The sequence below is a fragment of the Lipotes vexillifer genome, unplaced genomic scaffold, assembly GCF_000442215.2.
Source record: "Lipotes vexillifer unplaced genomic scaffold, Lipotes_vexillifer_v1.1 scaffold471, whole genome shotgun sequence".
NCBI classification, from domain to species: domain Eukaryota; kingdom Metazoa; phylum Chordata; class Mammalia; order Artiodactyla; family Lipotidae; genus Lipotes; species Lipotes vexillifer.
The window spans coordinates 2,610,632-2,638,378 of NW_006780162.1; the positions used below are offsets into that span (position 1 = coordinate 2,610,632).

The following is a 27,747-nucleotide window of genomic DNA, read 5'->3' on the forward strand; positions in this document are numbered from 1 at the left end:
TAATATTGAACATGTTGTATATTGATAGTAATAGTCCAATAGAGAAGGAAAGGTTGTTGAGGCAGAAGTGAGAAAGAATGATTCTCTATTGATTGTGCCTGAGGCAGGGAGAGGTAATGGAAAACAGTGCCCAAGTGGGTGGATTGTCCTTAGGCTGAAGAGAGGCAATCTGTGCACTGTAACAGGAGGGAAGGCCAATGGGTGCCCATGTAGGTAGGCTGATGTATTCCATGGTGAGAGGATGCAGTTACATTCTTCTGTTTTGCATCTACATTCTCCGTTGAGAGGGAGAGAAAGGGTGGGAAGAGTTTGAGGATAGAAAAGCTGTAAAACAGTCCTTCAGGGAAGGAAAAAGTGAAATGAATAGCATGGTGTAGGATTACTCAACAGCACTGAGAATCCATTTCAGCTTAATGATTATAAACTTAGAGAGAGCACTTAGCATGCTTGTTTTTTTCTCCAGATAGCTTGGGTGCTGATGAGTGGAAGAGGGGCTAATCTGATTTTATCCAGGGTTATCGATATATTAGATAAATTCACTGGAGGGAGATGTGAACGAGGAAGTTAAAGGTGAATTTAAGAGGCAGATTTTAATAGCAGTCCTAGAACTTGACTGCATGATGGGGAGCTTTGAACTTACTGATCCCCTTCCCAGTTGTATTTGGATATTAGAATGTTTTAAAACTCCTTAGTAGATTCTAATGTATAGCCAAGGTTAAGAACACTGGAATATAACAGCATATCATGAATTTAGGTGGGTAAGAAAAGTGAAGACATAGAAGCAATTATGAAAAATTAAAATAAACAGTAGCAGAATTGGGAACCTGAGGGTAGGGGATCACAGATTCATTGGAGTGCAGGTGTTAGAAGACATGACCTGCAATAGATGAGGCACTGATCATATTTGAGTCTGAGATTTTGGAGCATGCACAAATTGGAGAAATGATGAAGTCTAAAGTATGGCCATGGAAGAAAGTTGCAGAAATCAAGTGGAAGACAAGATTATTAGAGATAAAAAGGTCAGTAAGTTGAAAGATCAGGATATTTAATGGAATCTTTGTGAAAATGGAAATAATCATGAATTTTGTAACGATTCCTGGTAAGGTATTTGCAAAAATTTTCTTCGAATAAGGGACAGTGGCCAATAGAATGGCAGATAGAAAGGAAAGAAAAAAGGAAAGATAAAATGTTTTATAGTTTGTTTAGTTGGTTTTTTGGTTGGTTTATATTTCTTTCTTAATTCCACGGGAGATTTGTTTTTGCAAATGGAATGAGCTATAGAACTACCATTTTCTTCCTTCAAAAAAAGGACCATTTATGCAATAACATTAACTTAGTAGTTTATCATTTAACTACTGATTTGAAAGAACATTTTAAACATATACTAGATTACCTTTCATATATAGATGATCCTTGTTCTGATCCATGATTCTATTTTTTTATTCCCTTTCAACACTGAAATATTTTAGTCACTATGGCTTTATAGGTAAAGCTCTTTATCATTCCTATTTTTAAAATATTCATAGATATTCTTGAGTTCTTTCTCTTCTAGATAAATGTTGGGACCAATTGTTAATGTTCTGTAGTATAACCCATCTTTCTGGGATTCAGTCAATAGACTGAATGAATATATAGATTTAAATTAAAATTTTAAAATTAAATTAAAATTTAAAAAATTCTGAATGGTCCCAACTAGAAAGATGGCATGTTTCTTTATTTATTCAAGTACATATTCAAGTTCTATAGTAAAGTTATTGTTTTATAATGATCCCTATGGTAAACTCATTAGGTAAATTTAGTGCTAGGCACTAAAACTAACAACATTGTAAATCAATTATACTCCAGTACAAATTAATTAAAAAAAAGAAAGTAGGTAGAGGAAGATTTAATAGATTTAATGTAAAAAAAGCAATACAGACATTAAGAGACAATGTAGAAAAATTTTTCAACACATATAACAAAGGCTTAATATATCTGATATACACAGACCCCAGCCCACTGATAAAATGACAAATAACTCCAAAGAAAATGGACTTGAACAGAAAGCTTAGAGAAGAGAAAATAAAAATGTGCAATAAACATATGAATACATACAAATTAAATGGTAGTGAGAAACCATTTCTCACCCCTTAGATTGGCAAACATAACTTCGTAAACGACACTGCAGTGTGGGAGAAGATTCAGAGAAACAGACATTTATTGCTGGGTTGAGCATGAACTGCTAGAGTCTTTTCAGGAAAGATCTGGCAATATCTACTAAATTTTAAGATACACTACAGCTTAACCCAGCAGTCAGTCCTACTTTTGGAACCTATCCTGTGAAAATAAAAACACCAATATGCATATACAAAAGCTCCAGAACTTTCAGTGACTCCCTATTTCCCCCAAAGTAAAAGCCAAGTCCTTAAGAGTGTTCAGAGGGCCTGAAACGATCCAGCCCTTCTCTCCTCTCCTCTACCTCACTTCTCTCTGGCCACACTACTCTTTGCTATTTCTTGACTACGCTAGGTACACTACAACTCTAGGAACGTGGTGCTGGCTCTCACTTCTGTGTGATATATTCTTTGTCCGGATACCTATTACTGAACTAACTTTCCATCTCCTTAAAATCCTTGCTCCAGGTCACCTTCTCAATGAGGACTGTTTTGACCAACCTACTCAAAATCACAGCCACAGCCCCCCACCCAACCTGCATACTCCCAACCTCCTAATCTGGCTCTATTTTTATTGTCTATGTCCTTATCACTCCCTAACATACTAAATTAATTACTTATTTATTTTATTTAGTGTTTATTGTCTTAATCATTGACTGTCTTCTCCCAAAATGCATATGCCATAGCATAGGAAATTTGTCTATTTTGTCCCTTGATTTTTCTTGAGTACTTGATGCCCACAAAGCACGAATAAATTGGTTAGATGCCCGTAAGTACAAATGTCTTTATTGAAGCATTGTTTTTTGATAGCAAAATAGAACAACGACTACATAACACTGACCTCTAAATCTGAAAAAAATTTGATTGTCCATTGAGCTGAATGGTTGAGTAAATTATGGTAAATACATATTGCTAGAGTATTACATACCTATATATTTCTAATAATTTGGATAGAAGGGCATAGTTTTATTAATGAATAAAAACAAGTTCAGATTAATGTATCATGACCCAGGACTTCCCTGGTGGCACAGTGGTTAAGAATCCACCTGCCATTGCAGAGGACACGGGTTCGATCCCTGGCCTTGGAAGATCCCACATGCCAGGGAGAAACTAAGCCCGTGTGCCACTACTATCGAGCATGTGCTCTAGAGCACACGACCACAACTACTGAGCCCACATGCTGCAACTACTGAGCCCATGTGCCGCTACTACTGAAGCCTGTGTACCTACAGCCCGTGCTCCACAGCAAGATAAGCCACCAGAATGAGAAGTATGCACACTACAATGAAGAGTAGCCCCCACTCGCCACAACTAGAGAAAGCCTGTGCGCAGCAATGAAGACCCAATGCAGCCAATATCTATCTACATATCTATCTCAGTTCTTGCTGATATATATATATATATATATATATATATATATATATATATATATATATATATATAATGCCCCTATTTTTATACAAGTCAAAGTAATAAAAATATTTTACTTGTGGTAAAGTTTGGAACAAGTGATGGGAAAGGCATGGAATGCTACACCCCAGGCTGTTAACAATGGCTTAGTGAAGAGTGTCCGGGTTACACCAGGTCCCTTCAGATCCTTCTTTTATCATTTCTTGGTAACATCAGAGGAAATAGAAATAATAGAGCCAACAGAACAAGACTTCAAGACTATATATATAAGTATATTCAATGCTCCCACAGCTTATGAGATAATACAGCTTCTATAAAACAATTAACTAGGAAACTTAGAAATTTAAAAGTTGTCTTACAGAAATAAAAGTAGGCAAAATAATAAAATATTTAGGAATAAACGTAACAAATGTAACATAAGACTTATATGCCAAAACTGCAAAACATTGTAAGAAAAATTAAATATCGAAATAAATAGAAAATTACAGTTCATGGATTGGAGGACTTGATATTTTTAAGATGGCAACTCTTCCCAAACTGATCTGCAGATTCAATGCAAAATCAAAATCCCAGCAGGGCTTCTCGCGGAAATTGAGAAGTTGATCTTAAAATTTGTGTGGAAATGCAAAGGACCCAGAATAGTGAAAATGATCTTAAAAAGGAAAAAGTTGTAAGACTTACAGTTCCTGATTTTAATACTTTTATAAAGCTACATTAATAAAGACAGTTAAAGCACTGGCATAAAAATAGATCTAGAATCAATGGAACAGAATTGAGAGTGCAGAAATAAACACTGATGTTTTGGGTCAATTGATTTTCAACAGAAGTGCCGAGGCAACTCAAGGAGGAAAAGATCGTCTCTTCAACAAATGGTGCTAGAACATTTGGATATCCACATGCAAAAAGATTAATTTATACCCTTACCTCACACCATTTGCAAAAATCAACTCAAAATGGATCAAAGACAAAATGTAAGAGCAGGGCCAGATTCAGGGCCATGCATCTTATTCAGATGCACAAGGCCTTGCACTTGGTTTACTGCTCTGCTTTCACTGTCCTGAAATTCTTAATGGTTTGTAAACAAGAGTCCTCCTAATTTCTTTTTCCCTGGGTCCCACAAATTGTGTAGCTGGGTGTGTGTAAGAGTGAAAATGATAAAACTTTTTTTTAATTTTCATTTTTTTATTGAAGTATAGTTGATTTATAATGGTTCAGATGTACAGCAAAGTGATTCAGTTATATATATATATATACATATACATATATATTCTTTTTCAGATTCTTTTCCATTATAGGTTATTACAAGATATTGAATATAGTTTCCTTTGCTATACTACATATATATCTTTTTCAGATTCTTTTCCATTATAGGTTATTACAAGATATTGAATATAGTTTCCTTTGCTATACAGTAGGTCTTTTCGTTTATCTGCTTTACATATAGTAATGTATATCTGTTAATCCCAAACTCCAGATTTAGAAAATGATAAAACTTTTAGAAGAAAATATGGAAGAAAAATCTTTGTGACTTTGGGTTAGACAAAAAGGTAGTTGGAACACAAAAAGCATGATTCATAAAATAATATGTTGATAAATCAGAGTTCACAAAACAAATCTTTTGTGCTTCAAAAGACACCATTAAGAAAATAAAAGACTAATCCCAGTCTGGAAGAAAATATTAACCAATCATATTTGTAATGAACAACTGCACCTGGATATGTAAAGAATTCTTACAACTCAATAATTAGACAAACAGTCCAATTAAAAGATGGGCCAATGGTTTGAATAGATATTTCTCCATGGAGTCATATGGAAGGTAATAAACATGTGAAATGCTCAACATCATTAGCCATTAGGGAAAAAAGCAAATTAAAATCAAAACAAAATACCAATGTATACCCACTGGATTGGCTACAATCAAAGACATAAAAGGTTAGCAAGATAGTGGGAATACTAGAGCCCTTACATTCCTAGTGGTAGGAATGTAAAATGGTTCTTTGGAGGCACTATAAAACAGTTTCTTAAAAAGCTAAAATAATGTTATCATATGACCCAATAATTCCACTGCTAGGTAGCTATGTAGAAATAAAAACATATGTCCACAAAAAGACTTGTATGCAAATATTCATGGCAGCATTTTCCATAATAGCCAAAAGTGGAAACAATCCAAATGTCCATTACTAGTGAATGGATAAATAAAATGTGATAATTCCACCCAATGGAATACTATTCAGCAATAAAAAGGAATGATATACTAATACATGAGGCAACATGGATGAAACCTGAAGACATTATGCTCAGCGAAAAAAGTTAGTTGCAAAAGACCATATAATCTTTGCTTTCATCTATATGAAAGGTCCAGAAAAAGGAAATATACAGAGACAGGTAGTAGAGTAGTGGTTGCCTGGGGCTGGGGAATAGAAAACAGGAATCAACAGCAAATAGCCATGAGCAAACTTTCTGGGGTAATAAAAATGTTCTAAGTTTGGATTGTGTTCATGATTGCAGAACTCTGTACATTAACTAAAAATCATTGAGTTGTAAACTTAAAACAGCCAAATTTTATGGTATATAAATTATAACTCATTAAAGAAATTTTTTTATAAAAACAAAGGTAAGTGTGTTAGCTGAATAGACTCAGTTGAAGTAAGGTTAGTCAGAAGAACTGGAAAATGTGAAAAAATTAAGATATACTGCGTAATCTGATGTTTCAACATTCTGCCCATGGAATTCCAGAAGAAGAGAAAGAATGAGAATGAGGACATCAAATAAAAAGAGGGAAAAACAATTCTCAGAATGGAAGCTAGAACTTTAGACTTAAAAGTCCCATCATTACAGAGAATGAATTTTTAAATCCCATATCTAGGATTTCACCATTCTAGTGAAAATCTAGACTATTGCAGATAACAAACAAATCATAAAGTTTCCAGAAAGTAAAAGCAATGGACATACAAGGAATGAAAACCTGATGGAAGCTGTAATTTTCATATGTGATACTGAACACAGGAAGACAATGAAGGAAAATGTCCTAATTTTTAAGTGAAAAATAATTTTGAACCTTAATTCTAAACATACACAAGTACTCATGCATGTATGAAAGTAAAATGAAGATATTTTCAGACCACAAACACTCAGAAAGTTTATGATGGGAATAGGAAGAGAGAGGAGAGAAATAATATCAAGTTTCAGTTTTTAGCTTGAGAAAAGATACCAAATAACTCCTGACATTGAGAGAATAATATACACCTGTTTGTTTATTAAGAATTCAACTGGGGCTTCGCTGGTGGATCAGTGGTTGAGAGTCCGCCTGCCAATGCAGGGGACACGGGTTCGTGCCCCGGTCCGGGAGGATCCCACATGCCGCAGAGCAGCTGGGCCCGTGAGCCATGGCCACTGAGCCTGCACGTCCGGAGCCTGTGCTCCACAACGGGAGAGGCCACAACAGTGAGAGGCCCGCGTACCGCAAAAAAAAAAAAAAAAGAATATGTGGAATACACTTATAATGGAATATTATTCAGACTTTTATTCAGACTTTTTTTGCTTGTCATTTTATTTTTTTTAATTTTTATTTTATATTGGAGTATAGTTGATTTACAATGTTGTGTTAGTTTTACGTATACAGCAATGTGATTCAGTTTTATATACACATGTATCTATTCTTCTTCAAATTCTTTTCCCATTTAGCTTATTATAGAATATTTAGCAGAGTTCCCTGTGCTATACAGTAGATCCTTGTTGGTTACCTATTTTAAATACCGGAGTGTGTATATGTCAATCCCAAACTCCCAGTTTATCCCTCCCCCCACCTTGCCCCTTTGGAAACCATAAGTTTGTGTTCTAAGTCTGTGAGTGTGCTTCTGTTTTGTTAGTAAGTTCAATTGTATCATAATTTTTAGATTCTGCATATAAGCAATATCATATTTGTTTTTCTCTGTCTGATTTACTTCACTTAGTATGATAATCTCCAGGTCCATCCATGTTGCTGGCACTATTTCATTCTTATTAATGGCTGAGTAATATTCCGTTGTATATATGTACCACATCTTCCTTATCCATTTTTCTGTTGATGGACATTTAGGTTGCTTCCCAGTCCTGCCTATTGTAAATAGTGCTGCAGTGAATGTTGGGGTGCATGTTTCTTTTTGAATTATGGTTTTCACAGGATAAATGCCCAGGAGTGGGATTGCTGGGTCATATGGTAGTTCTATTTTTAGTTTTTTAAGGAACCTCCATACTGTTCTCCATAGTGGCTGTATCAATTTACATTCCCACCAACAGTGCAAGAGGGTTCACTTTTCTCCACACCCTCTCCATCATTTATTGTTTGTAGAGTTTTTGATGATGGTCCTTCTGACTGTCGTGAGGTGATACCTCATTGTAGTTTTGATTTGCATCTCTCTAATAATTTCTAATGTTGAACAGATTTTCATCTTCTTGGCCATCTGTATGTTTTCTTTGGAGAAATGTCTACTTAGGTCTTCTGCCCATTTGTGGATTGGGTTGTTTGTTTTTGTAATATTCAGCTGCATGAGTTGTTTATATATTTTGGAGATTAATTCTTTGTCCACTGATTCTTTTGCAAATACTTTTTCCCACTCTGAGGGTTGTCTTTTCATCTTGTTTGTAGTTTTCTTTGCTTTGCAAAAACTTTTCAGTTTCATTAGGTTATATTTGTTTATTTGTTTATTATTTTTTTATTTCCATTATTTCCACTCTAGAGGTGGATCAAAAAAGATCTTGCTGTGATTTATGTCAAAGAGTGTTCTTCCTATGTTTTCCTCTAAAAGTTTTATAGTGTCCAGTCTTACATTAAGTTCTCTAATCCATTTTGAGTTTATTTTTGTTTATGGTGTTAGGGAGTGTTCTAATTTCATTCTTTTATATGTAGCTGTCCAGTTTTCCCAGCATCACTTATTGAAGAGACTGTCTTTTCTCCATAGTATATCCTTGCCTCCTTTGTCATAAATTAGTTGACCATAGGTGCGTGGGTTTATCTCTGGGCTTTCTATCCTGTTCCATTGACCTATATTTCTGTTTTTGTGCCAGTACCATACTGTCTTGATTACTATAGCTTTGTAGTATAGTCTGAAGTCAGGGAGTCTGATTCCTCCAGCTCCGTTTTTTTCCTTCAAGTGTGCTTTGGCTACTCAGGGTCTTTTGTGTCTCCATACAAATTATAAGATTTTTTTGTTCTAGTTCTGAAAAAAATGCCATTCATAATTTGATAGGGATTTCACTGAAAGTGTAGATTGCTTTGGGTAGTATACTCATTTTCACAATATTGATTCTTCCAATCCAATAACATGGTATATCTCTCCATCTGTTTGTATCATCTTTAATTTCTTTCATCATTGTCTTATAGTTTTCTGCATACGGGTCTTTTGTCTCCCTAGGTAGGTTTATTCCTAGGTATTTTATTCTTTTTGTTGCAATGGTAAATGGGAGTGTTTCCTTAATTTCTCTTTCAGATTTTTCATCATTAGTGCATAGGAATGCAGGAGATTTCTGTGCCTTAATTTTGTATCCTGCAACTTTACCAAATTCATTGATTAGCTCTAGTAGTTTTCTGGTAGCATCTTTAGGATTCTCTATGTATAGTATCATGTCATCTGAAAACAGTGACAGTTTTACTTCTTCTTTTCCAATTTGTATTTCTTTTTCTTCTCTGATTGCTGTGGCTAGGACTTCCAAAACTATGTTGAATAATAGTGGTGAGAGTGGACATCCTTATCTTCTTCCTGATCTTAGAGGAAATGCTTTCAGTTTTTCACCATTGAGAATGATGTTTGCTGTGGGTTTGTCATATATGGCCTTTATTATGTTGAGGTAGTTTCCCTCTATGCCCACTTTCTGGAAAGTTTTTATCATAAATGGGTGTTGAATTTTGTCAAAAGCTTTTTCTGCATTTATTGAGATGATCATATGGTTTTTATTCTTCAATTTGTTATTATGATGTATCACATTGATTGATTTGTGTATACTGAAGAATCCTTGCATCTCTCAGATAAATTCCACTTGATCATGGTGTATGATGCTTTTAATGTGTTGCTGGATTCTGTTTGCTAGTATTTTGTTGAGTATTTGTGCATCCATATTCATCAATGATATTGGTCTGTAATTTTCTTTTTTTGTAGTATCTTTGTCTGGTTTTGGTATCAGGGTGATGGTGGCCTCATAGAATGAGTTTGGGAGTATTCCTTCCTCTGCAATTTTTTGGAGGAGTTTGAGAAGGATGGGTGTTAGCTCTTCTCTAAATGTTTGATAGAATTCACCTGTGAAGCCATCTGGTCCTGGGGTTTTTTTGTTGGAAGATTTTTAATCACTGTTTCAATTTCATTAGTTGTGATTGGTCTGTTCATATTTTCTACTTCTTTGTGGTTCCGTCTTGGAAGGTTATACTTTTCTAAAATTTGTCCATTTCTTCCAGGTTGTCCATTTTATTGGCATAGAGTTGCTTGTAGTAGTCTCTTAGGATGCTTTCTATTTCTGTGGTGTCTGTTGTAACTTCTCCTTTTTCATTTCTAATTTTATTGATTTGAGTCCTCTCCCTCTTTTTCTTGATGAGTCTGGCTAATGGTTTATCAATTTTGTTTATCTTCTCAAAGAACCAGCTTTTAGTTTTATTGATCTTTGCTATTGTTTTCTTTGTTTCTATTTCATTTATTTCTGCTCTGATCTTTATGATTTCTTTCCTTCTGCTAACTTTGGGTTTTGTTTGTTCTTCTTTCTCTAGTTCCTTTAGGTGTAAAGTTAGATTGTTTGAGATTTTTCTTCTTTCTTGAGGTAGGCTTGTATTGCTATAAACTTCCCTCTTAGAACTGCTTTTGATGCATCGCATAGGTTTTGGGTCATTGTGTTTTCATTGTCATTTGTTTCTAGGCATTTTTTGATTTCTTCAGTGATCTCTTGGTTATTTAGTAACATATTGTTTAGCCTCCACGTGTTTGTGTTTTTTACATTTTTTCCCCTGTAACTGATTTCTAATCTCATAGCATTGTGGTCAGAAAAGATGCTTGATATGATTTCAATTTTCTTAAATTTACTGAGGCTTGATGTGACCCAAGATGTGATTTATCCTGGAGAATGCTCCGTATGCACTTGAGAAGAAAGTGTAATCTGCTGTTTTTGGATGGAATGTCCTATGAATATCAATTAAATCTATCTGGTCTATTGTGTCATTTAAAGGTTGTGTTTCCTTATTAATTTTCTGTTTGGATGATGTGTCCATTGGTGTAAGTGAGGTGTTAAAGTCCCCCACTATTATTGTGTTACTGATGACTTCCTCTTTTATGGGAGTTAGCAGTTGCCTTATGTATTGTGGTGCTCCTATGTTGGGTGCATATATATTTATAATTGTTATATCTTCTTGAATTGATCCCTTGATCATTATGTAGTGTCCTTCCTTGTCTCTTGTAACGTTCTTTTTTTTAAGTCTATTTTATCTGATATGAGTATTGCTAGTCCAGCTTTCTTCTGGTTTCCATTTGCATGGAATATCTTCTTCCATCCCCTCACTTTCAGTCTGTATGTGTCCCTAGGTCTGAAGTGGGTTTCTTGTAGACAGCATATAGATGGGTCTTGTTTTTGTATCCATCCAACGAGCCTGTGTCTTTTGGTTGGAGCATTTAATCCATTCGTGTTTAAGGTAATTATTGATATGTATGTTCCTATTACTATTTTCTTTATTGTTTTGGGTTTGTTTTTGTAGGTCCTTTTCTTCTATTCTCTTGTTTCCCACTAAGAGAAGTTCCTTTAGCATTTGCTGTAGAGCTGGTTTGGTCGTGCTGAATTCTTTTAGCTTTTGCTTGTCTGTAAAGCTCTTGATTTCTCCATCAGATCTGAATGAGATCCTTGTCGCTAGAGTAATCTTGTTTGTAGGTTCTTCCCTTTCATCACTTTAAATATGTCATGCCACTCCCTTCTGGCTTGTAGAGTTTCTGCTGAGAAATCAGCTGTTAACCTTGTGGGATTTCCCTTGTACCTTATTTGTCATTTTGCCCTTGCTAATTTTTTGTGATTTTTTTTTTTTTTTTTGCCAGTTTGATTACTATGTGTCTCAGCATGTTTCTCCTTGGGTTTATCCTGTTAGGGACTCTCTGCACTTCCCAGACTTGGGTGGCTATTTCCTTTCCCATGTTAGGGAAGTTTTCGACTATAATCTCTTCAAATATTTTCTCTGGTCCTTTCTCTCTCTCTTCTCCTTCTGGACCCCCTATAATGCGAATGTTGCTGCATTTAATGTTGTCCCTAGAGGTCTCTTAGGCTGTCTTCATTTCTTTTCATTCTTTTTTCTTTATTCTGTTCTGCCGCAGTGAATTCCACCATTCTATCTTCCAGGTTACTTATCTGTTCTTCTGCCTCAGTTATTTTGCTATGGATTCCTTCTAGTGTATTTTTAATTTCAGTTATTGTATTGTTCATCTCTGTTTGTTCTTTAATTCTTCTAGGTGTTTGTTAAATATTTCTTGCATCTTCTCGACCTTTGCCTCCTTTCTTTTTCCTATGTCCTGGATCATCTTCACTATCATTACTCTGAATTATTTTTCTGGAAGGTTGCCTATCTCCACTTCATTTAGTTGTTTTTCTGGGGTTTTATCTTGTTCCTTCATCTGGTACATAGTGCTCTGCCTTTTCATCTTGTCTATCTTTCTGTGAATGTGGTTTTTGTTCCACAGGCTGCAGGGTTGTTCTTTTTGCTTCTGCTGTCTGCCCTCTGGTGGATAGGCTGTCTAAGAGGCTTGTGCAAGTTTCCCGACTGGAGGCACTGGTGGTGGGTAGAGCTAGCTGTTGCTCTGCTGGACAGAGCTCAGTAAAACTTTAATCCGCTTGTATGCTGATGGGTGGGGCTGGGTTACCTCCCTGTTGGTTGTTTGGCCTGAGGCGACCCAACACTGGAGCCTACAGGGGCTCTTTGGTGGGGCTAATGGCAGACTCTGGGAGGGCTCACACCAAGGAGTACTTCCCAGAACTTCTCCTGCCAGTGTCCTTGTCCTCGTGGTGAGCCACAGCCAACCCCCACCTCTGCAGGAGACCTTGCAACACTAGCAGGTAGGTCTGATTCAGTCTCCTATGGGGTCACTGCTCCTTCCTCTGCGTCCTGATGCGTACATTACCTTGTGTATGCCCTCCAAGAGTGGAGTCTCTCTTCCCCCCAGTCCTGTCAAAGTCCTGTAATCAAATCCTGCTAGCCTTCAAAGTCTGATTCTCTAGGAATTCTTCCTCCCATTGCCAGACCCCCAGGTTGGGAAGCCTGACATGGGGCTCAGAACCTTCAGCCCAGTGGGTGGACTTCTGTGGTATAAATGTTCTCCAGTCTGTGAGTCACTCACCCAGCAGTAATGGGATTTGATTTTACTGTTTTTGCACCCCTCCTACCGTCTCATTGTGGCTTCTCCTTTGTCTTTGGATGTGGAGTATCTTTTTTGGTGAGTTCCAGTATCTTCCTGTTCATGATTGTCCAGCAAGTAGTTGTGATTCTGGTGCTCTCACCACTTACTGACCCTTGAGACTTGTGGTTTTTATCTTAGTCCTTGTTTTGTTTTATAAATCTCTGTGTGACTTATTTTCTTTAACGTGCAGCCTATTTAGCATCTACTGATTATAACTTATTGAGACTTCATTTGTGGTCAATATTATATCTGTATTGATATGCATTTAAAGGACATTGAGAGAAAATTTTCTCTGTTTTTAGGTCACAAGATTAAATAATAAATCTTTCTTGCTAATTTATCCAGAGCCTGTATATTTTGATCATTTTTTAAATATGTGAAGAGTCAAACACTAGAGGTGAATTGTTTCTCAATATTCATAAAACATTTGCCCCATTATTTGTTCTTTGAATTTTGCTTTGAGATGAGTATAAATACCCTTATTTTTTATTTTGTTTATATCTGAATACTATAACTTGCCTATCTTTGATTTTAACAAATTTTTTGTCACTTTGTCTTTCTCGTGTCTCTTATTGGATTCTATTTTTAATCCAGTGCCTTTCGATACCATTATTTTTTCATTTACATTTAGTGTTTTTAATAATGTATTTTTCATACATTTTTTTCTGTTAGTTATTAAATTCCTATTAGTTTCCTTGATTTTTTTACTCTCTAAAAATGCAAGCTCTATTTCCTTTTTATATTATTTTTTAGTGTTTCATAAGGTTTTATTAGAGTCTGATTTCACTCAACCAGTGGTTATTTTCAACTTTTCAAAATAATTTTTAATCTATGTTTCTGTATTTTTAGTGGTGAATTTGAAACCATATTGTTCACATTTCAGGTTTAAAAGAAATAATTTAATAAGAATTTTCCTTTACCACTAAGCTCAACACTGTTTATATAATTTGAAATTTTACATCAAAGTAGTTACTATTATATTATTTTGCAAAATAAAATTCTTCTCTTTCTAGAGTAATTTTCTGCATATACATTCTGCATATATTTTGTTAGATTCATACCTAAGTAGTTAATATTTTTGGTGCTATTGTAAATGTTATTGTCTTAATGCATTTCAAATTCCGAGTTTTCAGTGCTGGTATATACAAAAGCAATTGATCTTTGTATGTTAGCCTAGTGTCCAGCAACCTCTCTATACTTAACTATTAGTTCCAGATTTTGTGTGCATGTGAATTTTTGGGATTTTCTACATAAACAGTCATGTTATCTGCAAACAAAGATAGTTTTATTCCTTCCCAAACTCTGTACATTAAATTTCCTTTTCTCCTTTTTTTGCACTAGCTGTGCCTTCTAGTACAGTGTTGAATAGGAATAGTGAAAGAGGACATCTTTGCCTTGTTTCTGATCCTAGGAGGAAAGTGTGCAGGTTTTCAACAGTAAGTATGATACTAGCTATAGATGTTTTAATAGATATTCTTTCTCATTTTGAAGACGTTCCTCTCTATTTCTAGTTTTCTAGGGGTTTTTACATGAAAAAGTGATGAAATTTGTTAAATGACTTTTCCACATCAGTTGATATGATCATCCAAATTTTTTTCTTTTACATGTTGATATGGTGGATTACACTGATTGATTTCAAATATTGAACCAGGCTTGCATATCTGGAATAAGTTACACTTGGTCATGCTATATATGTTTTTACACTTTTGGATGCAATTTACTAATATTTTCTTGAAGATTTTTACATCTATATTCATGAGAGTTATTGATTTGTAGTTTGTCTTTACCTGCTTTGGGTATTGCAGTAGTGCTGGGCTCATAGAAGGAATTAAGAAGTATTCTCTCTGCTTCTATTTTCTGGGCAAGAATGTGGAGAATGGGTATCATTTCTTCCTTAAATGTTTGGTAGGATTAACCAGTGGAATCCCCTGGGCCTAGTGCTTATTTTTTTCAAAGTTATTAATTACTAATTCAATTTTGTAATGAATATAGGCCGATTCAAACTATCCATTTCTCCTTGTGTGAGTTTTGATAGTTTGTATCTCTCTAGGATTTGGTCAATTTTATTTAAGTTATCAAATTTTGCGGAACAGATTTGTTCAGAGTATTCCTTTGTTATCCTTTTAACATTCATAAAATCCGTTGTGATGGTCCTACTTTCACTTCTGATATTGGTAATTTGTGACTTCTTTCTCTTTTTTTCTTTAGTTAGCCTGAGTAGAAGTTTATCAATTTTATTGATCTTTTCCAAGAACAAGTTTTAGGTTTTGTGGAATTTTCTCTTTCATTGCTTTTTTTTTTTTTTTTTTGCGGTACGCGGGCCTCTCACTGCTGTGGCCTCTCCCGTTGCGGAGCACAGGCTCCGGACGCGCAGGCTCAGTGGCCATGGCTCACGGGCCCAGCCGCTCCATGGCATGTGGGATCTTCCCGGACCGGGGCACGAACCCGTGTCCCCTGCTTCGGGAGGTGGACTCCCAACCACTGCACCACCAGGAAAGCCCTCTTTCATTGCTTTTTGCTCTTTTATTTCATTTCTTCTACTGCTTTAAGCTTAAGTTGCTCTTGTTTTTCCACTTTCCAATGGGAGAAACTTATATTATTGATTTTACATCTTTCTTCTTTTCTAATACATACATAATAATATATACATTCAGTGGAACTCATTTCTTTGTAGTCACTGCTTTTTCAGGATCCCACAAATTTCGATAAGTTGTAGTTTAGTTTATTTTTGTTCATTTCAAAATATTTTAAAATTTCTCTTAAGACTTTTTCTTGACCCATGTGTTATTTAAGAGAGTATTTTTAAATCTCCATGTATTTGGGGGAATTTCCCACCCCTTTCTGTTATTTATTCGTAGTTTAATTCCTTTTTTCTGAGAACACACTTTTTATGATTTCTATTCTTTTAAATTTAAGATGTGTTTTATGGCCCAGAGTGTATTCTATCTTGGTAAGGGTGATTATTCCATGTGTTCTTGAGGAATATGTGTATTCTGCTGTGGTCGGATGGAGTATTCTAAAAATGTCAAACAGATCAAGTTGATTGGTAGTGATGTTCAGGTCAACTATATTCTTATGGCTTCTCTACCTGCTTGATCTATAAATGACTAAATGACTGTTCATGTATCCAACTTGAATAGTGGATTTGTCTATTTCTATTACTGTTCTATCAATTTTTCCCTTACACAATTTGATGCCGTGTGTTTATCATGTGTAAATACCTCATTAAGAGTTGTCATGTCTTCTTGGAAAAGTGACCCCTTTATCATATGTAATGTTCTCTTTCTCTTAATTAATTTTTTCTTGTCCTGAGTCTTTTTTTCTCTGGAAATAATATAGCTACTCTATTTTTCTTTTGATTAGTGTTGACATGGTATCTCCTTCTCCATTCTTAACCCACGTCTTCATATTTGTTTTTTTCTTATTGACAATATAAGGTTGGGTCTTGTTTTCTCAGTCACTTTGACAATCTCTGTTTTTAATTGGAGTATTCAGGCCATTCACACTGAAAGTAATTATTGATATACTGGATTATATTACCATGTTTGTAACAGTTCTTTATTCATTGTATTTGTTGTCTCTTTTTTCCCCCTCTTTTTCTGCCTTCTCTAGCTTTAATTTAGCATTTTATATGAGCCCATCTTAGTCTTCTATTAATATATCAATTATACTTCTTTTTAAATGTTTTTGGTGGTTGTCTAGAGATTGCAATACATATTTTATACCACTTCCCCTGTAGCACAGGTACCTTATAGCAGACTATTCCCAATTCCCTTCTCCCTTCCCTTATGACATTGTTGTCATTCATTGCACTTATTTATGTGCTTTAATCATCACCTGTTCCATCTGAGATGGTCATGTTCTCCATCTGTTACTGGACTGCCAACTTGCATCCATTACTGGATCCACTGGTTTCTAATTTTCACATTTTCCTCATTACTGGATTACTTCCCTGTTTTTCCGAAATCCATCATATTGTATTTTCCTAAGAGTGGGTGTGTGCTGTTCAATATTATACATTGACAAAATAAATAAATAAACAAGCTAGAACCACACTAGATTACTTAGAGAATATTTTGCAAGGTATTAATGTGAAGACAAATTTGATGCAGAAGACAATTTGTAATTCAAAGAAAATTATATAATATTATAATATAATATGATGAATAAACCCCCTGCAAGTTGTGAGTAGGTTATAGAAATAGGTAGATGGATTTATATGCTTATGGAGAATTTAGGAAAGAATACATGCAAGGTGATTAAAATGGATTATGCAGGAGGAGTGGGCACAGTGATGTGGATGGAAAGGAAAATAATGATTGCATAAAAATTTTAGAGCACGTATAAACTGTATTTTTAAACCTTAAATATATGTATTGACATATGCATAAAGGAAATAAAGAAAATTTTAGGAAAACACTCAAAATGGATGTTTGTAAAGTAAAATTTCTCAGCCCTACATGTCTGAAGTTGTCCTGATTCACTCTGTATTTTGAAGGGCCAGATCTGTTACTGATGAGATGTCTCAAGCTATTCTTGCCATCATTCCTCCACAAGTGACCAGTTTCTTAATTCTTTCTGGAATATTTTAAGCTCTTCTCTGTTTTTTAGATGTTGGCATTTCCTAGTGATATGCCTTGGTTTGGTTCTTTTAAAATTCATTTATCTAAGTCCTTTTAAAAAAAATCCATGTCCTTCTACTCCCTGGTACCTAACTCCTTAAATAATTCTCTTGATGTGGTCCTCCTCTGCATTGCCTTGCACATCTTTCTTGACTCTAATTAGGTTGCTATTAGACCCCTAAATTAATCTTACTCTCCTATGTTGTCTTTCAAATTTATTCTTTTTTGTTCTTTTAATCTCTTCATTTAATTTTGTGGGAAATTTCCCCAACTTTATTTTACAACCATTTTAGTAAATTTCCAACAATCAATTAAAAAATATCTAATGCCACTATCTCTTTCTCTGATAGTTCTTTTTTCTTTGTAACCAGGGGTGCAATATGTATTCTCAAATCTCTCTAAAAATATTAGAGGTTTTGGAAGTTTCTCCTGTTTCCTACAATATCTCTGTTTCTCCTGGGGCAACTTTTTCTCTTTTTTAACGTTCTTCTTTCTTTCTGATATTGGAGACTTTCTTCAAATGTCTGCTGACCTGTGGTTATCTGCTTCTACTTAAGAGGAGGCTCTGGAAATCAATCAATGTGACTCACTAAATTAAAGAATAAAAAAGGAAAATGATATGAATAGCTCAATAGATGCATTTGATAATATTTAACGTCTGTCCATGATAAAACTCTCAGCAAACTAGCAATAAACAGAAACTTCCTCAGTTGTGTGTGTGTGTGTATGACATCATACTTGATGGTGATACTAAATGCATTTTCTCTAACATTGGAAACAAGGCAAGGTATTCCATTCTCACCATTTCTCCTCAACATTGTATTTAAACTCCTAACCAGTGCAACAAGAAAGAAAAAAGAGGGCTTCCCTGGTGGCGCAGTGGTTGAGAGTCCGCCTGCCGGTGCAGGGGACACGGGTTCGTGACCCGGTCCGGGAGAATCCCACATGCCGTGGAGCGGCTGGGCCTGTGATCCATGGCCGCTGGGCCTTCGCGTCCTGAGCCTGTGCTCCGCAACGGGAGAGGCCGCAACAGTGAGAGGCCCGAGAGGGCTTCCCTGGTGGCGCAGTGGTTGAGAGTCCGCCTGCCGGTGCAGGGGACACGGGTTCGTGACCCGGTCCGGGAGAATCCCACATGCCGTGGAGCGGCTGGGCCTGTGATCCATGGCCGCTGGGCCTTCGCGTCCTGAGCCTGTGCTCCGCAACGGGAGAGGCCGCAACAGTGAGAGGCCCGCGTACCGCTAAAAAAAAAAAAGAGAGAGTTTTATTTGCTGATGACGTGATTGTTTTTTTCTATAAAATCCAAAGGAAATCTACAAATATATTACTAGAATACATGAATTTAGGAAGGTCATGAATACATGGTTAATGTTTCTGAAAATCAATTCTATGTTCATACAATTGTTAGAAATAATTTAAAAAGCAATATCATTTAAAGTAGTCCCCTCAAAGAATAAAATAAGAATAATTTTAATGAAAGAAGTGTATGACTTCTATACTGAAAGCTGTAAACACTTCTGGCAAGATTAAAGAAAAATAAATAAATGGATTAGAGCTCAAGATTGTTAAGATGTCACTTTTCACCAAATTTATCAACAAATTCAATGCAAACCTTATAAAACTCTAAAACGCTTTTCTTGTAGAAATTGACAAATCCAATTTAAAAAATATGTGGAAAACCAAAAGACCTAGAAAACCCAAGACAATATTTTCCTAATTGACTTCAAAACTTACTATAAGTTGTAGTATTCAAATCAATATACTATTGGCACAAGGATAGACAAACAGATAAATAGTACAGCATAGAAAATCCAGAAATAGATCCATGCTTATACTGTAAATTACTTTTTGAATATTTTCATTAACTTGGGGAAGGCAAAGATTTCTTAAATAGTACACTGAAGTTATTAGCCACAGAAGAAAAGCATGATAGCTTAACCATGTCAAAAGACATGGTCAAGGAAATGAAAGGCAAACCACAGAATGGGAAAAAATATTCATAATACATACATTAAACAAAATACTTGTTTCCATAATATATACAAACTCCTACACATCAGTAAATAATAAATGACAATCTAATAATATATAAATGGGCCAAAGACTTGAAAAGACACTTCACAAAAGGAGATTATGAATTGCCAATAAGCATACAGAAGTGTGCTCAATATTATCAGTCATTAAAGAAATACAAATTAGAACTATATGGGATATCACATTATACCTTATAGACTAAAATGGGTCCATAGACTTTGAAATACAGTTTGACAGGTTCTAAAACCATTAAACATATTCCTACACAATGACCCAACAATTCCACTCCTAGTTATTTACACAAGAGAAATTAAAACATCTTGCCACTAAAAAACTTGTACAAGAACAACAGCTTTATTCAAACTAGTCCCAAACTAGAATCCACCCAAGTGTACATAAACAGGAAAATGAATAAACGGATTATGGTAGGTCCACACAGTGGAATACCTTCAACAATAATAAAGAACAAATTTCTGTTCATCCAACAACATGGATGATGAGCAAAAGAAGTCAGACACAAAGCACATGTGTTGTATTATTTTCACGTGTATGGAATCCAGGAACAGGCAAAATTAACATATGGTGACAGAAAGGACAGCAATGTTTCCCTCTGAGAGGCTGCCTGGGCACAAGTGGTCAGGAGGCAAGTTGAAGGGTGAAGGGTGTGTTGTTCTGTTCTTCATTTTTCAAATAACACAACAGTTTTCAGCACCATGTCTCCCTTGTGATCTCCACTGCTTCTCCAGGTGCTGCAGGGTACACTGGTTGCTTCTCTGACCTCTGGGAGCATCCTCCACCTACACCAGTAATTAGTGATCCTCTGACCAGTTTTTGTCTTATAGATTTCGGTAGTAATCTCTCATCTGCTCATTGCCCCCTGACATTCTCCTCGTCATTGTGAATCCAATCCCTTCATTAGCATTTTACTGGGGGGAGAGGGGAGATAATAAAAGAGAAGACAAATGATCCTCTTCAATCTGCAGTCTTTAATCAGAAACTTCTTTATGCAGAATTCAACAAAATAAAGTGTCATTTCTTTGATGGTTTTGGGTACTGGTAAGTGACAATCATTTTCTTCTGGTTTGACAAAGAATCCTAATGTCTTCGTAACTCTTATGAATACAAAATGTTGATTAAAACATTATCAGAGCAATAAAATAATCACCTAAGAACCAGAATTAAGGGCTCAGGTTTAAAATTACTATCACAGAAAATAGCAGCAATTTCTGAAATTCAGATGTCTAGAAAGATTCACTATATTAAACAATAACAGAAAGATTTATATTAACACAAAGTAGAAGTCCCAGAAGAAATGACTGATAGTCTTGTGAATTTCTCAGTTTATCCCTATCATATTCTTAACCACATCTTATCATTTATGGACTAGTTTTATAATACAGGATGGTATTTCTCTTAACAGTTATAGATCAGAGGAGGGGACATCTTGTTTTATTTTCTCTTAGTTATTAATTAAGAGACATTTTTCAAGGTTAGATTTTTTTATTCCATTGTTTTCATTCCTCTGTTTATTCCACCTTGATTTTGTACAAATTTTAAATTTTTTTAATTAAAAAATATACCAGATAAGGGGAGATATCTTTACAATGGTTTTGATTGGGACAGACTGGAATGGACTTTTTCAGTCCTGTGCCTCAGTCTTTCTTAACCTCCTCACTTTCTTCAATTATATCATTGTTTGTTGTTTCAATTCCATTTATTCTGGTCTCTTCTGAAACCACTTATTTTATATATGTTGGTTCTTCGCAACCTATCCTTTATATATAAAATGTTACAGCCTCCACAAGCATCTTGGAATACTGATGACCGTTTTCACATGGTATTCTTCCTCCCTAGGATATCCACAGAAAATCAGAACACAGACGACAGGCTTATCTTTGAGACTGTATTCAGGCACTTCAAAAGACATAAAGTGGAGATTTCAACTGCAATAAAAAAGACATTTCCTTTCCTTGAGGTTCTTCGTGACCGTGAACTCATCACCAATAGAATGTATGAAGTAAGTGAGGTTTATTATGTCACAATCTGGTAAACTAGCCCCATACTAAGTTATGCTTCGATAACCTGAACACAGAAGTAAGGGCACAAGGAGCTAACTGAGGAGTGTCCTATGAGAAGAAGACCTTTTCAAGTATTTTTGCAATTGTTCAAGTATTGTGATAAGGTAAAAAAGGAGAGGGAGAGTAGAAACAGGCATCACTGGAGACAGTCCTGCTTCTAACTGAAGGGATGGTGCTCATGGTGACCACTGGCATCAAGGTGAGTAGCACTGGAGACAGGCTGCACCTGAAGCAGGTGTGCTCCACAGATGTTTAATTCCTTGTGGGAATGCACACAGTAGAGCATAAACTAAGAATTAAAAGAATTTTAATGAATTGATGAATAATTTAAATGAGATGATTTAATGAAATAATAATTGACACAGCATTTCTTTTCAATGAACTCAATTTAAATTGATCTGAGAACATTAAAACCCACAGGGAATTGATGTCCTGTTAGGACAAATTTGGGGGTATATGCTTGCTATTCTTTCTCCAATGGTTTTTTCGGGGGGGGTCTTTTTTTCCATTTATTTACTTATTTTATTTATGCTATTTCTGGAGTCTTGGAATTTGGGTTAATTTTAGCAATAGCTGTTGTTGGAGCTACAGAGATGCAAGTCTTCTCCTTGCCCTACAAATATGCTTTCCCTGTGGTCAAGTTCACAAAAGGGGAAACTGTCACCTGCCTTCCTTGAGCCCTTCCAGGCCAAGTCAGTCTTGGTGAAGGGGCAGGAGTTGTCCAGTCAACAGAATAGCTGCTCATCACCTGCCAAGTCTATTCCTAAAACATTTGACGAAGCTCTTTAGAAGCCTACATATCCGTTAACTTTGAACCCAATTTTATTCTTCAGAATTTCTCCTTCTTACATCTAATATAAATGAGGGTGGGGAGATCAGATTCACAAATGGGGATTTCTAAGGAGAAAGGATTTACTGTTCCACTTAGTAGCCATACAAATACACAGAAATTCTAAACCTTTATGTGAAAAGATACATATGTATGGCAATTGGAATACATTAACCGTAAAATCTCTTTCTAGGGCTCTTCTGTAACGTGGAAGTCTGTATTTATATTTTCTCCATTCAATATTTTTTAGGACTGTCAAGATTCTTGTAGAAACCTGGTCCCTGTATCGAGAGTGGTTTACAATGTTCTCAATGAGCTGGAGAAGACATTTGACTTGTCGCTTCTGGAAGCTGTGTTCAGTGAGGTCAACCGGCAGGAATATCCTGATTTAAATCACGTTTATGAAAGCTTCGTAAAGGGTAATTAGCTTATTATCTACCTTTTGATGTTCAAGGCCAATTTTGTTCAACAAGTATATATTGAGCTTATACCACGAGCCATACATGGTGCTGGGTAGTGGAGATATAACAGTTAACAAAACACATACCATGAGCCTTCTTGAAGCTCATGTTATAATGGCTACAGTACAACACCAACCTGGAGCTCTGCTTAACTAGGCATTTAGACTCACAGGACAACCAGAGCCACAGCGGCATCCAAGCTAGTTAGAAGGACAAATGACAGGGCAGCAGTGGTCTACACAGCAGTCCACTGAGTTCACTACTACCCATCTCAAGCTTAGCTGTAGGTGCAGGATCTATCCTGGCTTGGCAACAGCAGATCAGTGGGAGTCAGTATCCCAACAACCCCAGAATCATAACTTTTAGGGACCCCTAGAGGGACAAGCTGAGTTACAAGAATCACCACATTGAAGGAAGACCCGAGAATAGTCCATAGATCCCAATCCACATGTAATTTACCAGTCACAGGTCATTTTAAGCCCTAAACCCAGGGTTGGCTTAGTAACACAGAAGAAAGGCCACTTTCATCAGATTTCCAGAGTAATGAGCAAGAAAGCTGACTCAATATCAAATCTGCCCTTGAAGGAAAAATGGTTTTTAACGTTTTCTCCTCAAATAATCACAAAAGCTCTTCTCTTCCAGGAGCTATTTTTGGTGCTTATACAAAACTAAATCTTGACTTTTTCCTGAGAAGGCATAATTTATACTTTTTAAATGCTGGGGCGACTCACACCTACACTTGCTGCCATCCACCTGCCCCTGGGGGAGGTTGCTGCGGCCACCTCCTGGACTCTGCTGTCCCTGAGAGCTCGGGTCAGCGGCCAAAGTTAGAGGCTGCGGACTGTGACCAGGGCGTGACATCTCTCCTATTGCCAGGTCCCCACCCCCATCTCATGTGCTGAAGCCCCCAGTGCCTGCCCACAGGCCTCTTTCAACTCTTCTGGGCTTTGGGCCATTGTTCTCCTCGCACCTTCCGCCTGGTTTTGCTGAGGCTTGAAGCCCGTGTCCTGGGGAAGACAAAGCAGCCATGGCTCTCACAGTCCTGTCCATCTCACCCCCTCAAAGGCACTGTCCCAGGAGGTGCTCCTGCCATCAGCTCTGGGGCAGCCCGGGCTCCACTGCCTCCCCTGGTGTCTCCTCCCCGGACTCCTGGCAGGGACCCACCCCCTAGGCTCCCTGGTTTACTTCCTTCCTCCTACGCTTGCTGGGTCACCCAGCTGCAGGGGCCCTGGGCTGGTGTCCTGGCCTCTCCTCGTTGGGGCAGCCTCCTAGGTCGCTGGCCCAGGAGTCGTGGGGACGTCCTGCAGTGCTGCCACAGGCACTCCCTGCTTGTGGCTTCAGAGTGTCCTTCTTTGTGGGATCTGGACCACTATGGGAACCCTGTCTAGTAACCCCACCACACGTGTCAGCCCCTCTGCTTGGTCTCCTTTGGGACCACTCATCCTCCCCAACACAATTAAGCTCAACCCTCGTCTTATCTAGTCCCATCTTTATTTTTATTTCTTTTTAATATTTATTTATTTATTTGGCTGCACCAAATCTTAGTTGTGGCACGCTGGATCTTTGAGGCAGCACGCGGGCTCTTTTAGTTGCAGAATGCAGGTTCTTAGTGGAGGCATGCGGATCTAGTTCCCTGACCGGGGATAGGAACCTGGGCCCCCTGCATTGGGAGCTCAGAGTCTTAACCACTGGACCACCAGGGAAGTCCCTAGTCCCATCTTCATAGCTCTTGGGCTTTCCCTTTTATACACACAGACCTCTCTAGGATCCTACCCCTTCTCCAGAGGAAATCTCTCTGTTTCTTCCTTACAGTTTGAACAGTTCGGTAAAAACACATTTCACTTTCCTTATTTATCTTGACATGTGCTTTCCCCACGATGTGAGGTTTATTTTACATAACTGACAGGATCAGGATGTTTCCATGACTCCTTTATCCTTACATACAAGTGGCTCAGTTCTGGGTGTGGAACATAACAGTTCCCTTGCTGGGGCTTCTCTTCTGTCCAAGGATGATGGGGGAACTTTACCATGAAGATTGGGACCCGCTGAGCTCTAGAGGGCTAGAAACTCGTAAATTTGTAATTTTGAGATGATGTTCCTGGTCTCTGGTGGAGATCTCTGATTGTCCTCTTCTCTGTCCCTCTCTTCAGCAATCCAGGAGAAAATTAATCATGAAGAAAGCAGTGGAGAAGAGAGGGGGGAGAGACCTACGCTCCCACTAAGCCTTGAGCAAGGTGACTGAGGCAAATACAAGCGCGATTCCCATCTGCTAAGAGGAAAGGGAGAAGGGGAGGTGGGAGTCCGAGTCCTGAGCAAACACTGAGAATCAGGGAAGGAATGTTGAAGGACCATGGAGGAGGTGGCGAGGGGCGTCTATATGAGCATCTAACCAGAGGCTGAGTCTTGGAGAATTAGCTGTGACAAGAGATTGCTGGCCCAAATACTAAGACGAAGGGAGAGGAACCCAGGGTGTCGGTAAAACCAGATTTAAAGAGAATGACTACCTGGAAGCAATTGTGATTTAGAAGGACTCCTGTAGGAGGTCAGTGTACAGGTGTGAAGGGCTAAGGACTACGGGCCCAAGGTCAACGTCGAAGAGGAGACCCTTGATGATGGCAGAAGAAGGGACTGATTTAAACGTGGGGGATATTGTTCAAGAGCAGAATATTCAAGGAGAAAGGCAGTCATACAGAGACAGAAGAGAGGAAGTACTAGAGACGTGGAGGAGGGGAAGTGGGTGTTTGAGAGACAGAGAGGAAGAAAAAGAAGAAATGAACGGAGAAAGGGGTCAGGGACACAACAAAAACAACCAAGTTATTAACAGCTTACTTGATGGAACATTTATTCTGGCAGTTGTGGGATTAGTGCCATTGGATGATCTTATCACTGTGTGCCCATTTTGCAGATAAGGAAGCTGAAATCTAGAGAGGCCATGTAAATAGTTGTCCTGGGGTCAGTGAGCAAGGATGGACCCAGGTATTCTGAACCCAGAGCCTGTGTTTGCAACCCTGGATACTACCTGGTGACCTAATGGAAAAGACAGAACCGTGAAAAAAAATCAGGGAAACATATAAAGAGGGAAAGACACCGAAAAAGAATCCCAAGGGCTGGAGAAAATAGAGGAGAATCAGACACTGAATCTTCATGGAAAGACCAACAAGACCTGCACAGGGAGGGAGTGGAGTAAGAGGGAGCGGGGAAGAGGCAGCAGGACTTTGCAGGAAGTAAGGGAAGGCCACCAGTCAGGGGCAGCTCTGGGGACAAAGGCAAGTTCACTATGACCGTGGGAGTCAAGATAAGCCATCACTAGTTACTGAATGGCTGGTGGAGGTCACCCAGTGAGATGGCCTGGCCGAGGCACTCTCAGCCAGGGGGCCGCTGACCTGTCTTCCAGTCTATGGACTGCAGTTTGATTACAAGAGTTGGATGAGATCCACCAGGTCCAGATGGTCTCTGTATTGATATCTGCAGGGGCTCTTAAACTTCTTATCTATAAAAAAGGGATTAGGGGAGGTTGGCACAGCCCATACCTCAATATCTGAGATAAACTTTTAATTTTCCCCCCCTAGGAACTTGGGAAAACTCCTGTCAAGGCCGGACTGGGTGTTGCAGAGAGTCCTCATCTTACGATGGTCTGTTCTTGACTCTGTTCTATGATCCTTTGCTGCTTGTGTCCCATTCTGGACGGTTCTGGGGGCAGAGTGGCTGCTGCTTTGTATCAAAAAATTGTCAGTCTTTGCATCTGCAATTTCTCCGAGGATTTAGATAACAGAGTCTTCGTACTCTTAGTTGCCTGGGAGTGTGGCTCCTTCCATGCTCCTTAAACGCACTTGCTGCCAGTCCCTGAAGGCTCTGGGCCTGGACCTTTTTGCCCAGGTGCCTGGCTTCACAGTTTTCTGCTCTGTCCTGCTTGATCAGGCAGCGACCTCAGTGCTTTGATGTCATGTGCAGCAGTGGTCAGTGCTGCAGCCACAGTGGCGGGGGAGCAGGTGATGAGCGTTCCTCAGGGGACAAGGTACCTCCCATGCCGGGTCCCTCACGCAGGGCCATGGACACCAACTGCCTCCCGTGCAAACCCTCTCCCTCCATCCCTGGAGCAGAGGCCAGGAGCTGCCCTCCAAACACCAGGCAGGCGTCCGAAAGAAACCTTTGGTACTTTAGTAACCAATAACCACTGCTTACAGCGCTTGACCTCCATTAGCCCATAACACTCTTAATAGTGTTATTATTTAAAATATTATTTCCCTGAGTCTCAGTGTTTTCATTTGTAATGTAGGGATCATCATACGTGTCTGGCAGGTTGTCATGAGGCTATGAAATGGAACAATGATGAGAATGCATTACCCAGAATGACTGATACTAGGTATTCGGCACGTGTTTGATCCTGAGTAAAAAAATACTGGTACAAAAATATATATTGTTAATCTAAAACATTAATCATAATGAGTTGATTTTTCCAATCACCGTATACTGTATATTGATGCAGCTAATAGTTTATTTAATCTTCCCCCAAACCTGAAAATGAGGTATATATTACCCTTGTTTTTCAGAGGAAAAAGAATCAGCTTAGAGAGTTTGGTTATTTGCACAAGTTCACCCAACTGAGAATTGGGATTGAACTCTGCTGTGAATAGTGTCACAACAGGAATTCAGGTGCCCATGGCCTAGCTTCAAATTCTGCCTCGTGATCTTAGGGAAGTGACCACCTCTTTTTGTCCCTCAGTTTCAACATCTCTAAAAAGGACATGATAATAGTACCTACTTCAGAGGGTGC

At 37.8% G+C, this 27,747-nt stretch overlaps 1 protein-coding gene across 1 annotated transcript in view; it reads left to right on the forward strand.

Moving 5' to 3' along the window:
• Positions 1-26,988, forward strand: part of LOC103072287 (nuclear body protein SP140-like protein) — a gene marked incomplete at its 3' end in the record, with an annotated part of 37,512 nt that extends 10,524 nt beyond the window's left edge. Inside the window, exons 2-5 of the mRNA XM_007453271.1 lie at positions 21,460-21,622; positions 22,763-22,931; positions 25,124-25,207; positions 26,892-26,988. Of these exons, the coding sequence (XP_007453333.1) occupies positions 21,460-21,622; positions 22,763-22,931; positions 25,124-25,207; positions 26,892-26,988 (513 nt within the window). The remainder of the gene's footprint in view (positions 1-21,459; positions 21,623-22,762; positions 22,932-25,123; positions 25,208-26,891) is intronic.
• Between the last annotated feature and the right edge of the window lie 759 nt (positions 26,989-27,747).